Below are 12,558 nucleotides of genomic sequence, written 5' to 3' on the forward strand. Positions count from 1 at the left end.
ATATGCCTTAAAATTGTCCATATCCATAATCAGGGCCGAATTTGGCCCTTAAATTATGAGCTAAGGTTCTTGAAATTATACATTGTTAAGTGACCACAAATTTTGAGCATTTTGACATCTCCCCTAAATACAACAGTTAAATTTTAAGTTAATTTACTTTGGTAAATAATAAATATATAAATAATATTTATGGCATCATCATTATAATTATTTTATTAAAACATGTGTATACACTTCAGTTTTTTTTTTTTTCACGGCTGTGTATTATCTTCAAGTAATATATTTTAGTTAAGTCTTTTTTGTGCAATAGCAATAAGGAATCCTAATTTTTAATAAACCAGATTAATTTATTTTATATAATTTATTATTGTTCATATTATCAATTATATTATTAATATAAAATTAATAAACAACAATGGAATTTAAAATATATAAGCAATATACAAAATAATACATTTCTTCCTGAATTAAACCAAGGTGTGAAAAGAGTTAAACGGGATGTCAGCTATGGGATCAACATTTATAATGAAATGTTTACTTACATAGTTATCAGATGTTACTGTAAGAACAGTGCCTTGAATATTGAGAATGCAATATTGACATGTTTGTTTGTCTGCAGGAGCCGAAGTAAGACGGCAGTTCAGTATAGAAGAAGAGGATGAATTACTTCAGTTCGCAATTCAACAGAGTCTTATTGAAGCTGGTAGTGAGAAAGATGAGGTACAGAAAAATATTACGTATGGTATAATTATATGTTTTCTTCATTCTGCATTTTTATATTTTAATATTGATATATGACTGCTGTTTGTCAGATAGTAAAGATTTTTATTTTAGGAGTTCCCTCACTGCTGAGGTTTTCCTCGACCAAAAACAGATATGATAACAAAAAATTTGCAAAATAGTCAAGTGAATAACATAAAAATGATCATAATTAATGGCGGGAAATTACTAGTGAGAAATGTAAAATTCTGTATAACTAGGGACGCCGTAGAACTTACTTACTTTTAAGGAACCTGTAGGTTCATTGCCACCCTCACATAAGCCCGCCATTGGTCTCTATCCTGAGCAAGATTAATCCATTCTCTATCATCATATACCACCTCCCTCAAATCCATTTTAATATTATCTTCCCATCTACGTCTCGGCCTCCTCAAAGGTCTTTTTCCCTTCGGCCTCCCAACTAACACTCTATATGCATTTCTGGATTCGCCCATACGTGCTACATGTCCTGCCCATCTCAAACATCTGGATGGACGCCGTAGAACAATGAATAAAATACATGAAGTCGGTAAATAAAATTACTGTAATTCGTGAAAAAAGCCGTTATTTAAATAATATGTAAATTGTGAAGAAAATGTTTGACTATGAACATGTAAATCACTTTAAGAAATTTGTAATAAATCACTCGTTCCTCTACAGGTTACTCTGGCATTAATAAAGCTGGTTACACACTAGATGGAAAAAAGTGTCATGTGAATATAAAAAAACATTAGACCTATGTCCACTTGCGCACTGTGACAGGGCTGCTGAATTATCATTATTAGCAGCTTTTACTTGTTCTACACATTTCCTTAACTGGAATATTTAATTCAATTTTATTATTAAAAAAAGTACAATAAAGCATCATTATCAAAATAAGAACAACAAATAAAAAAAAAAGTTTCTATAATAATTATAACAGAAAATAGATTCTCTCGCTATAATTATTAATACACAAATTCATAATCTTAATAAAATAAAACCATAGTCTTTGTTGCATACTCTTGCTGAAAATGTAAATATCTTTTGTGCGAGATCGTGCATATTTGCTTGGTTTCCGCGCAAGACCAATCTGCGGAAAGTCTAAAATTTCACATTCAGTATTCCCAACCTAACACACATAACAATTTCCCTCTTCTTACTGCTTAAGTGACATGTTGATTTTACTGCCATGTTGATTTTTACTGCTTTAGGCTTTTAACATATTATTTTTAGAGACGTTCAGTATAGTAATAATTATAAATTGGAAACTTACCACTGCAATTTCACCTAAATTGCACTGTTAATTATTGTTTTTTAAATATTTGCAAAAATTAAGTAAACTCTACAACTCCACTAAAGTTACTGCATTCGTGATGCAAGTAACATTAACCCTCAACTGGTATCGCTTTTTAAGTGTACATTACGATATCTAGCAATATGGGTCTATATTGACCCAAAGATACCGGTTGAGGGTTAAGGAAGCCGTGAAAAAATCAACAAGATTCCAGACTCATCATAGACTGGGGGAAAAAAGACAGACGTATATCACGGCCTGCTGGAGTATAGTAAACACAGAAAACATTTTAAAGCAACAATGTTGAGGATAGGTATTTTTGTTTTGCAAATTTGCCGTCATTGGACAGAAACCAAGATGGAGATTTCATTATAACTAATTAGAAATTCCTCTTTCAGGTATGTAATAAATGATCTTCGCACAAAATAATGTACGATACACGAGCGGTATGTTTTCTTTCAATTCTCGGAAATTAAAAAAGCTCAACTACGTTTCGCTTTTTCAAACTTTTCCTCGAACATGAAAATTTCAACATACCGCTCTTGTAACACATATTACTATTACACATTTTTTCTTAGTGTGTAACAAACCTAAGCATTGTGTATAAACGATACATAGATTTTCAGTTTTCACAGCTGAGCAGCCATGCTTTTCCACATGATGAAGCATGAAAGATAAACTCATTTTGTTACTTATTTTGCATGTTTCATTGTCTAAAATAAAATACCGGTAATGGAATTTCGTGGCCGATGAATGTACGATTCAGTGATATTCCTAAAAAGATTGATGTTTAACTAAAAAAATTGACGAATTCTTACAAAATGGGAAAAAACGAGTAAAATTGGCGACAATTTTCGATTGTAAAACGTATCTACTAGTGTTCTGCAATGTTCGAACGTGAGAGAGACAACCAATATATTACAAAATTCGTCTCATTCGACATGAAACACTAATCGCAAAATATATGCTAATGCGAATGTTTTCCTAACAAGGCCGAACAAACATGACAGGTCTTTTTGTGCAGAGCGAACATTGGCAAATATCGAACTTCGTCATACTCGACAAACTTGAACCAAACGTAGCACCTGTAATGCACGACACTACTGTCTACAGTCTTGTTCATACCTATGAAAATTTAAACTCTCTGACTCAGCAGAAATTAGTGAAAATATCATTCACGAAAATTCGGTATCTCTATGTAAAACTTACGTGTTTCTGTTTTGTTTACATTAACTCTTTGTTAAAGTATATGTACGCATTGTAATTCTCATCATTGTGTTAACCTTACAGCATCTTGTTTTTCAGAAATAGAGTTTTATGGTGTTTCTTGTTATTTACACAGGTGGATATTTGGGAAGCTTTGAGGGCCCAACGACCATCTCGACCAAATACTCCCAACATTCATGCAGAAGAAGAAAGGCAGCTACAGAGGTAAAAGTCCTAGATAACATTGCAGCACATGAATATTCTTATATACAGGGTGTCCGGGACAAAATTTACCAATAAGAAAGTTTAATAACTCACCAAATAATTGATGGATGAAAATGCTGTTTGCGGGAATTGACAAAGGGACTTCCAAAGTTTCGAATGACCACTAATAAACTTCTATGTGTGCACCTCTTGTAGCACGACAGATGTCCAGGCGATATTCAAGTTCTTGCCATGTGTTTCGTAACATCTTTGGAGTCACAGTTGCACAAGCAGCGACAATTCTCCGACGCAGCTCCTCCAAATCTGCCACTACAGTCTTGTACACAATGTCTTTTATGTATCCCCAAAAAAAGAAGTCCAGTGGGGTTAGGTCTGGGGATCTGGGAGGCCATGCTGTAGGTCCACCTTGACCAATCCATCGCTGAGGAAAGCATTCATTCAAATGATCTGTAACATGTAGTGCATAATGAGGCGGAGCTCCATCTTGTTGGAAAACATATCCCTGTGGAATTTGAGGAATGGCGTAATTTTGCAGCATATCAAGATACACATTTCCATTGATAGTGTTTTCCACAAAAAAGAACGGTCCAATCACAGTTTCATGTGTAAGTCCGCACCAAACATTAATCTTAGGGCTGTCTCTTTCCAATTCCCTCACTACATGCGGATTTTCTGATCCCCAGATGCGACAATTATGCCTGTTGACCATCCCACAGACGTGGAAGGTGGACTCATCACTAAACACGACCTTCTCCAGATATCCATTTTCAATATCAATTTTCAACAGCATGTCACTAGCGAAATCATATCGTGCAGGCAAGTCGTTTGGTTTCAACTTTTGAACCAATTGAATCTTGTATGCATGCAGACGTAACCTCTTGTGCAGAACATCGTGGATAGTTGACTTTGGAATAGCAAGTTCCCTGCTGGCACGGCTAACAGACTTACACGGGCTCTGTTGGAAAGCTTGCTGAATTCTGTCGACTTGTGCTTCTGTCACTTTCTTCCCGCGTGGTGTTTTCTCTCAAGAAGCTTTCTATGCCAAGTTGTTATTGTGTGCCTATCTGGTGGTTGCTTCTCAGGCCACTGTTGTCTAAATCTTCTCTCCACTATCTTCGGATACTTGAATTCAGCAAGCCAATAGCAGCATTGAACGTTTTGTTGCACTGTGAAAGCCATTTTAATTACAGCTATGTCAACAACAATGACCAAATGTTGCCAACATCACACATAAAACTTAAAATGTCCCTCTTTCATTTGCCGCAAATTTCATTTTCCTATCTCCATTATTACGCAAGTTATTAAACTTTCTTATTGGTAAATTTTGTCGTGGACACAGTGTATATTGTCCTGCAAAAGAATAAAATGATGTAAACCATGTGATATCATTAGATCTGTTCCCATGGCAACAAACAAAAGAGTTACTGCCAGGTCAGAAATCTCAAGATCTCGTGCATATCTTTACATCATTTTATTCTTTCGTTGGACAGATTTTAGTTAATGTTCCTTTCATTTCCGTTATCATTCGACAACAATTTTTTTTTCAATGGTGTGCTTCCATTTTGTTTTTATGCCTTATGTTACGACAATCTTACAGAAATATTTTTTTATTTATATTTTCGAAGTACTAAGACACGTGAGTAATTCTTGAACTGGAATAGTAAACAGATACATCCTCTTTATCAGTGGTGGATTACTTGAGAGACTTGTATATCTATAATTCTAGCTCCAGATAAATTTAACTTACTAAATTTAACTTTAATAACCAGATTGTAAGTATTAGATCTAAGACCCGATCGTTGTATTTACTACTATTGTTGTTAGGCCTTGAAAGTTAGAATTTCCATGCAGAAACTTGTTGCTAGGGAAACCATTCTTCATAACATAAAACTATACTGAAATATACCCATTACAGTGCACTTATTGTTACTTAGTTACCATTACAGTGCAGTTTTATGAAGACGTTTGAATAATATTGCAAAATATATTGTTTTTGCAATTTTAAAAATATGATCGTGCAAAAAATGTTGTACAATACATGTTGTGAAATGCATTACAAAATCTCGGAACTCTGCTCGTTTTTCAAACATTTCCTCAATTTTGTAAAAAAATGCTTCCCAACCTTATGTCGTAATATACTATACTATATATACTATCCTGAAATAATAAAGTGCCATCCACACCTGTGGAGTAACGGTCAGCACGTCTGGCCGTGAAACCAGGTGGCTCGGGTTCGAATCCCGGTCGGGGCAAGTTACCTGGTTGAGATTTTTTCTGGGGTTTTCTCCAAACTCAATACGAGAAAATGCTGGGTAACTTTCGGTGCTGGACCCTGGACTCATTTCACCGTCATTATCACCTTCATTTCATTCAGATGCTAAATAACCTAGATGTTGATACAGCATTGTAAATTAACCCAATAAAAAAAAAAAATAAATAAATAAAATGCCATGATTTAAATAAATTCATCTTTTAAAATACACACCTTTTAAATGACTTCCCAGTCCAAAAACGAAGCCTGAAATAATATAGGCCTAACTGTTGACTGTCCATTATCGTCTATCTATTGTTGAAAAGTGTATGTGGTAATAAATTAGCAGATACGAATATTCTTTTGTGCAGTGTGATTATTTGGTTAAAACTTACTGGATTACAAATTTCTTGGCTGAAACACAAAAGCCATTTCGAAGAGAGTTTGATGTGTGTGATGTTCCAAGCAAGACAGTAATTCTGTTGTTGTAGGAAAGCTGGAAACAACCGTAATACTTCATTAATCATCATCGTTCTTTCGAGTAGTAGGCCTAGTAGTCTGTTACGGTCTCCAACTATCTCTTATGAGATCTTCCAATAAGTCTTTTACTCGTGGTGTGTCGTGAAGCATCTGTCTAGGTCAAGAATGCAGAATTCGGGAAGAGAGGGGTGGAACCATGGGGAAAGAGTTTGTTCCCCGGCCTTGAATTACGTATCTGTGATGTCCACAAGCACACTGAATACATATTTCCTCTTCTCTTATCGGTTTCGGTTTGTGACGTGTGCCACAATTGGAGCACAGTTTTGCATCCCTGGTCTAGGTAGTCTGGTACGCTCCATTCTTTGCACATGCTGAAGCCTGTATTGTTGTAGATATTTTCATTAGATGTTATTTCTAATTCGTCTGCAGCGTCAGTATTCCTCTTGTGGTCCAGAAGACTATAGCCAGCAGTTCTTCGTAAAAATACCATTTCTGCAGCTGTTATTAACCATTAATCATTTTGGAGTCGAATAGTCTGGGCTTCATTGCCATTGTTGAGAACTGATCGTGTCAAATTTTATATAATTTAAGTCTTCTATGTTTTTGGACTTCAGGAACTGGAAAGACTTGGTTAATACTTCATTAATTTGTCATTTAATTGCATCACTCGTTTTGATATTATGTTCCTTGCAAAACAGCTTGGAAGAAAGAAGTCCGAAGAAGAAGTCCAGTCCCTTTAAAACTGCTATATAGTAATTTTCACTTTGCTTTGCCTGTTTATCCTCCTAGATCATTTTGAAGAAGCAGAAATACATAATCTGTCATTGTATATTTTCGAAATATGTGTTAAATTTTCTTTTTCAAATATGGTCTATTATACTAGCTATTGGCTACAAATGTACCACTGTATAGGGCTCAGGACACTTTTGAAATCACTACAATTGTTAATCAATGGTTGAGCTCTTTGGACTTTTTTCCATTGCTAATATTAAAAAATTGTAGCACAGCGCTTCGAAGAGTGGATCTCTCTTCTTCGTCAAGTGAAAACCTACTATGGGGATTGTTACAATAGCTAGTCTGTCTGACTGATCATCTAAGCTGTTTAATTTCTGTTGCTTGGCAACATTTATGTCAAAATGTAACATATCAAATCCATTCAATGTATTTTTTTTATTGGTTATTACACTTTTTATTTGTATCTGATTTATTTCTTGAATAATGATTTTGTTTCTGCAGATGCAAATAATTGGACTTAAACAATGTTACGTTGAATGGAACAAAGAAATTATCAACAGCTGAAAATATTTAGAATGTTTTTTGTGATTCTCTTCTGAAATCCTGAAAGAGAGGCTATTCAAGAGAGGTAACCAGTTTTTGCAGATGGATGTTTTTTATATAATATATTTACATAATTTATTTTTAACGAAGTATGGACAGATTCAAAAGTGTCCCAACTTCTTAATAAGCCCATACTGGTACATTAAATGTACTGTATACTGTATGTAGTGTAAGCTATAGTGTCGTAGCATTTTGAAATAGTACACATCAAATTGAATCTCGTATTTTAGAAGTATAAGATGAATAAAGTTTTAGGATTATCCAGTAAGTTGAATTCTTATAGCTTTAGAGTTTTTAGGTACTGTATATAATTTGAAATATTATTGAAATTTCCAGAGTGTTTTTATTATCGCAGAATTTTATTGTTAGTCCTAGTATATTTGAAATCATTCCCTATTCCATATTTGTATTTCTCAAGTCTTCTCTTAAATTATTTTGTAGTTTAGATCGTAGGTGTATATGCCCTTCTGTTATTATTAGTATTTATAATATTTGTGAATTATGCATCATTTAATCACCAGAATCTATATTCCAAGTCGTCAAGCAACAAAAAGAATTTCTATTTTGTTTACCAGAAGTATAGATTTGTTTTATTGTAGGAATAGTAACCAGCGTAAATGCTTGTAGTGACACAAATAGTGGAACAGCAGATTTGAGTGAGGACAGTCATTCTTAATCTGTAGACCACATTACTCAGTTATATAATAGGCAGCCAGCAAGCAAGCAAGTATGCTTGTTGTGTATACTCAGAGACAACTAAATATTCAGAAAGAATTGAACCTGGCACATTACTGTTATGCTTGTTACATTTTTGTTATAGACTCATTTCCATGTGCAAATAACCAGAGTGTTTGGTCATAGAAATCAGCTGAAAACAACGAAAAATTTGCCTGCATTAAGTAGTCTGTAATGTACGAGCTCTTTACAGGAGGAAATGTGACACTTGGGTGCAGTATTTGGGAAATGATGTGAATACTTAAAAAAGCTTTATACGGGATGGAAGTAATATGACTGCAGATTTTAACAGCTTATTCTTAGGATAGAGTACAACAAAAAATTCTGATTCTATATTGCTTTCAAATGAACACTTTTTTCAGAAAAAAAAATCCCTTAATGTTAACACTGTTTTACTCGATAAGTTCTTTCATACAAATTAAGCTTTCAGGAATAACTCCCTGTAAAGTTAATTTGAATAATTTCGAGGAAAAAATTGTTCCGGGGCGGGTATCGAACCCGGGACCTTTGGTTAAACGTACCAACGCTCTCCCACTGAGCTACCCGGGAACTCTACCCGACACCGATCCAAATTTTCCTCTATATCCACAGACCTCAAAGTGGGCTGACAACCGTCAAGCAACCAACATTTGAGTGCACACTAACTCTGTGTGACTTTAAATTGTGGTTTTCTGTTACGTACAGTGACGTGTATTATGCAAATTACGCTTTCAAGAATAACTCCCTGTAAAGTTAATTTGAATAATTTCGAGGGAAAAATTGTTCCGGGGCCGGGTATCGAACCTGGGACCTTTGGTTAAACGTACCAACGCTCTCCCACTGAGCTACCCGGGAACTCTACCCGACACCAATCCAATTTTTCTCTCTATATCCACAGACCTCAAAGTGGGCCGACAACCGTCAAACAACCAACATTTGAGTGCACACTAACTCTGTGTGACTTAAATTGTGGTTTTCTGTTACGTACAGTGACGTGTATTATGCAAATTAAGCTTTCAGGAATAACTCCCTGTAAAGTTAATTTGAATAATTTGGAGGGAAAAATTGTTCCGGGGCCGGGTATCGAATCTGGGACCACAGAGTTAGTGTGCACTCAAATGTTGGTTGCTTGACGGTTGTCAGCCCACTTTGAGGTCTGTGGATATAGAGGGAAAAATTGAATCAGTGTCGGGTAGAGTTCCCGGGTAGCTCAGTGGGAGAGCGTTGGTACGTTTAACCAAAGATCCCGGGTTCGATACCCGGCCCTGGAACAATTTTTCCCTCGAAATTATTCTTTCATACAGTTGTGATTTTTAATATTATTTTTAGAGAAACTGAAAGGGAATGATTTATCCCACTGCAGTGTGTCAATAAAATGGGCGGTTTTCTTGCAAATTAAGTAAAAAGATTAACAAAGATAATTATTTCCTGTCATTAGGAAATCTGACATTCCTACTGTAGTGACTAAGGTACAGAACTTTGCTATTCAGGCCATGTGCGTGCGTGTGTGTGTGTGTTTTTTTTTTTTTGCGCACTCTCACTTTCAGCCTAATTTTCTAATTAACCATGTCCTTAATTACAAAACACATAATAGGTTTTTTATTTATTTTAATATATTCTATTATACTCTATTTTATTTGAAAGAGTGCAGTTCGGTGGCTCCTTTGAACACCCACTTAAAGATTTATGACTTCCTACACAAACACCTCTGACAATTCCATCCTGTCCCCTCGTCCCAACATTGCACAGTTGCCACAATCCTGGTGACCCTCAAAATGAGACTGACGGGATTCTTGGAATTCGGAAAAGATTCGGCAACTCTGCCTCCACGTGGATTTGACGGAAGCCTGTCAATTCTTCTCATTTATTCATTCATTTATTTTATTCCATAGATCTTACATGAGCAATGAAGCTTTAAGATGTGGAACATGTCAACATTTTACAATATTACAATTACAATTTTTACAAATGTTTATAGTTTTACAATTTAGTAATTTTCTACAATTTTTACAATGTTGTACAATTTTTTTTACATTTTGGCGAGATGTAGTGAGATGAAATGAGGTCCGAGGATTCGCCAAAATATTACCCGGCATTTGCCTTTTCGGTGGGGGAAACCTTCTGAACAAAGGTTGTGATTGGTTACTGACAGGAGAAGACAAGATTTCCGTCACAGTAAGAAAGACATTTATTTATGACAACCAATTAGTAGGGGGCAGTAGAAGGTCTGTCGGCAAAGTCCTTTCTATGAAACTGCACTCCATGAAAAAAAATAGAGTATACACCCTTCAGTCTGCAGAGCTATATCACTTCCACCTTGTATATTCTAGTAAATTCTACTGAATCAGAAATTGGAATGGTCTAGCATCCAATAAAACATGCATTTCGTTACAGAGAGATGATTTTCTTATCTTAATTTCGATACAGAGCTATTTGATGATTCATTTGTGTTGTGAAATATGTAATATAAGCTAAGATTGCTGGATACAAGTCCAGTATTCTTCTTACTGCCGTTGACAGTAACATGTGAGCATATTAGGAGCATCTGCCACTACAAAAACCTTCCTTCCACAAGCTTCATCTTTGTGGTTCATTGATGTACCCCCCTGAGAAATAAGCTAGTGTATTATTGTTGTTATATTATAGCATCTTTGACCCCTGCTTGGTTGTGCTTTGTAGGGCAATCCAGGCCAGCTTAGCCCTGTACCAGCAGAACCTAACAGTTAGCTCCCCAGACAGTGGCTCCTCAGTCCTGCGCGCTAGTCCCGAAGGCGGGGAGGCAGACTCCCCCGACAGCCTCATAGTGACGGATCACGATCTGCAGATGGCTCTAGTCCTCTCGCAACGGGAAAGGGAAGAAGAAGAGCGGCAGCGGAGGCAAGAGGAGGAAATGCTGGAGCAAGTGTTGCAACTATCACTTACAGAGAAGTGACATGAAGTAGCAGTGCTGTAACGTCACTGCTGTTACCACGTGATAATGGTGAGGTAGGATCCCCAAGCGTATTTCTGTTACTGGATATTTTTGGGATTTCTCGGTGGTGCATTGAGTGTGATACATGAATGCAGCCGCTAAAAGGTTCAAAATACTTCCTCACCACAGGGCCCACTGTCTGATTCTTTTGAAGTAAAAAAAAGGCCTGCTTAGCATTTTTGACACATCAGCTGACAAGTTCTCATCTATTTATACAATATTTACAGTATTCTGACAGAACTCTTCTACATATTTATACTGTGTAATAAATAATGTACAGTGTAATATTCATTTTTGCTTCTAAGCTTACTTGTGTATGGATTTCTATATCTCATGTGCTTGTAACTGAAAATGTGGACTCTTTAAATTATTTTGAAGTTCACTTGTGTTTATTGTACCATAAAAGAGGTAGTTCGGAGCATTTCAGTCGACAAAGATTATTTATCTAATTTCTTAACGAGCTTCCTTTCATAATGACTTTATAATATGGGGAGAATGTTCCCCTCAAATGTTCAAATAACCTCTGGAATGCTTTGAATCTCGTGTATAACCGATGTTTTTAATTTAATTTTATGTAAAAAATGAACAAAATAATACCTATTCTTGCTTACGGGTTTAATCCATAATGAAGGCAGCAAGAGAATGTAATGAAGTTTGATTGATAATATGAAACAAATAAATATTAGGTCCTTAGAGTTGCTGATATATTTGTGGGGCCATTGACAGAACACTGTGGTTTGATTGTTATACCACCTGCATTCCCATTATATGAATGGTGTACTCTTTATTTGAAGATAGTCATGAGTCAGGGTTCGGATTCTTAGGATTTAACCTCCTTTGTTCCTTGCCACATATATCTCGAATATTTTAACACAATTGGACGGTGTCAGGGTAAAAGGTAACAAGTTATTTTTATCCATTTTAAAGAGAGTCATTTTATTCCCTTTTACTCAGGGTAATATCACATTATCAGCTAATTATTTTCTTTTTCACAGACTTATTTTCAATATCTTAATATAACTTTTCAATGAATTAAATACTATTATAGTCACAATCATGCCATGGTATGAAAGAAAAATTTCACAACCTCGAGCGGGAATCGAACCTGCGACTTCCTGTTCTCTGGTCAGGCGCTCTACCACTGAACTATCGAGTTTGTCTCACGCCAAATGCTCGGAATTATCCTTTCATACCGGCGACTCTGTTATAGAGTACTGTCCATAGCATCTGATCTAGTCAGCACTGCTTATGGGTGGAAAGAAACTTTACAAATGTAATCTTCATCTTACGATGTTTGGATGACGTATATACGTCCGTTGATGTGACATATTAATGAAG

The 12,558-nt window shown here is 35.7% G+C and overlaps 1 protein-coding gene and 1 long non-coding RNA gene across 3 annotated transcripts in view; one reads left to right on the forward strand and one right to left on the reverse strand.

Annotated features, from left to right (window-relative positions):
* LOC138714740 (ankyrin repeat domain-containing protein 13D) overlaps nt 1–11,948 on the forward strand; it is a 67,593-nt gene extending 55,645 nt beyond the window's left edge. For both annotated transcript variants that reach the window (XM_069846846.1, XM_069846847.1), the window contains 3 exons: nt 620–720; nt 3,378–3,466; nt 10,929–11,948. In XM_069846846.1, coding sequence (XP_069702947.1) covers nt 620–720; nt 3,378–3,466; nt 10,929–11,181 — 443 coding nt within the window. In that variant the 3' untranslated portion in view covers nt 11,182–11,948. The remainder of the gene's footprint in view (nt 1–619; nt 721–3,377; nt 3,467–10,928) is intronic.
* LOC138714744 (uncharacterized) lies at nt 9,898–10,922 on the reverse strand. Its single transcript, XR_011336071.1, has 2 exons — nt 10,368–10,922; nt 9,898–10,105 (listed from the first exon to the last, which is right to left on the reverse strand). It is a non-coding gene; the product is annotated as an uncharacterized lncRNA (long non-coding RNA).
* Nucleotides 11,949–12,558: the final 610 nt, after the last annotated feature.

This window comes from Periplaneta americana, chromosome 15 (assembly GCF_040183065.1).
Source record: "Periplaneta americana isolate PAMFEO1 chromosome 15, P.americana_PAMFEO1_priV1, whole genome shotgun sequence".
NCBI lineage: Eukaryota > Metazoa > Arthropoda > Insecta > Blattodea > Blattidae > Periplaneta > Periplaneta americana.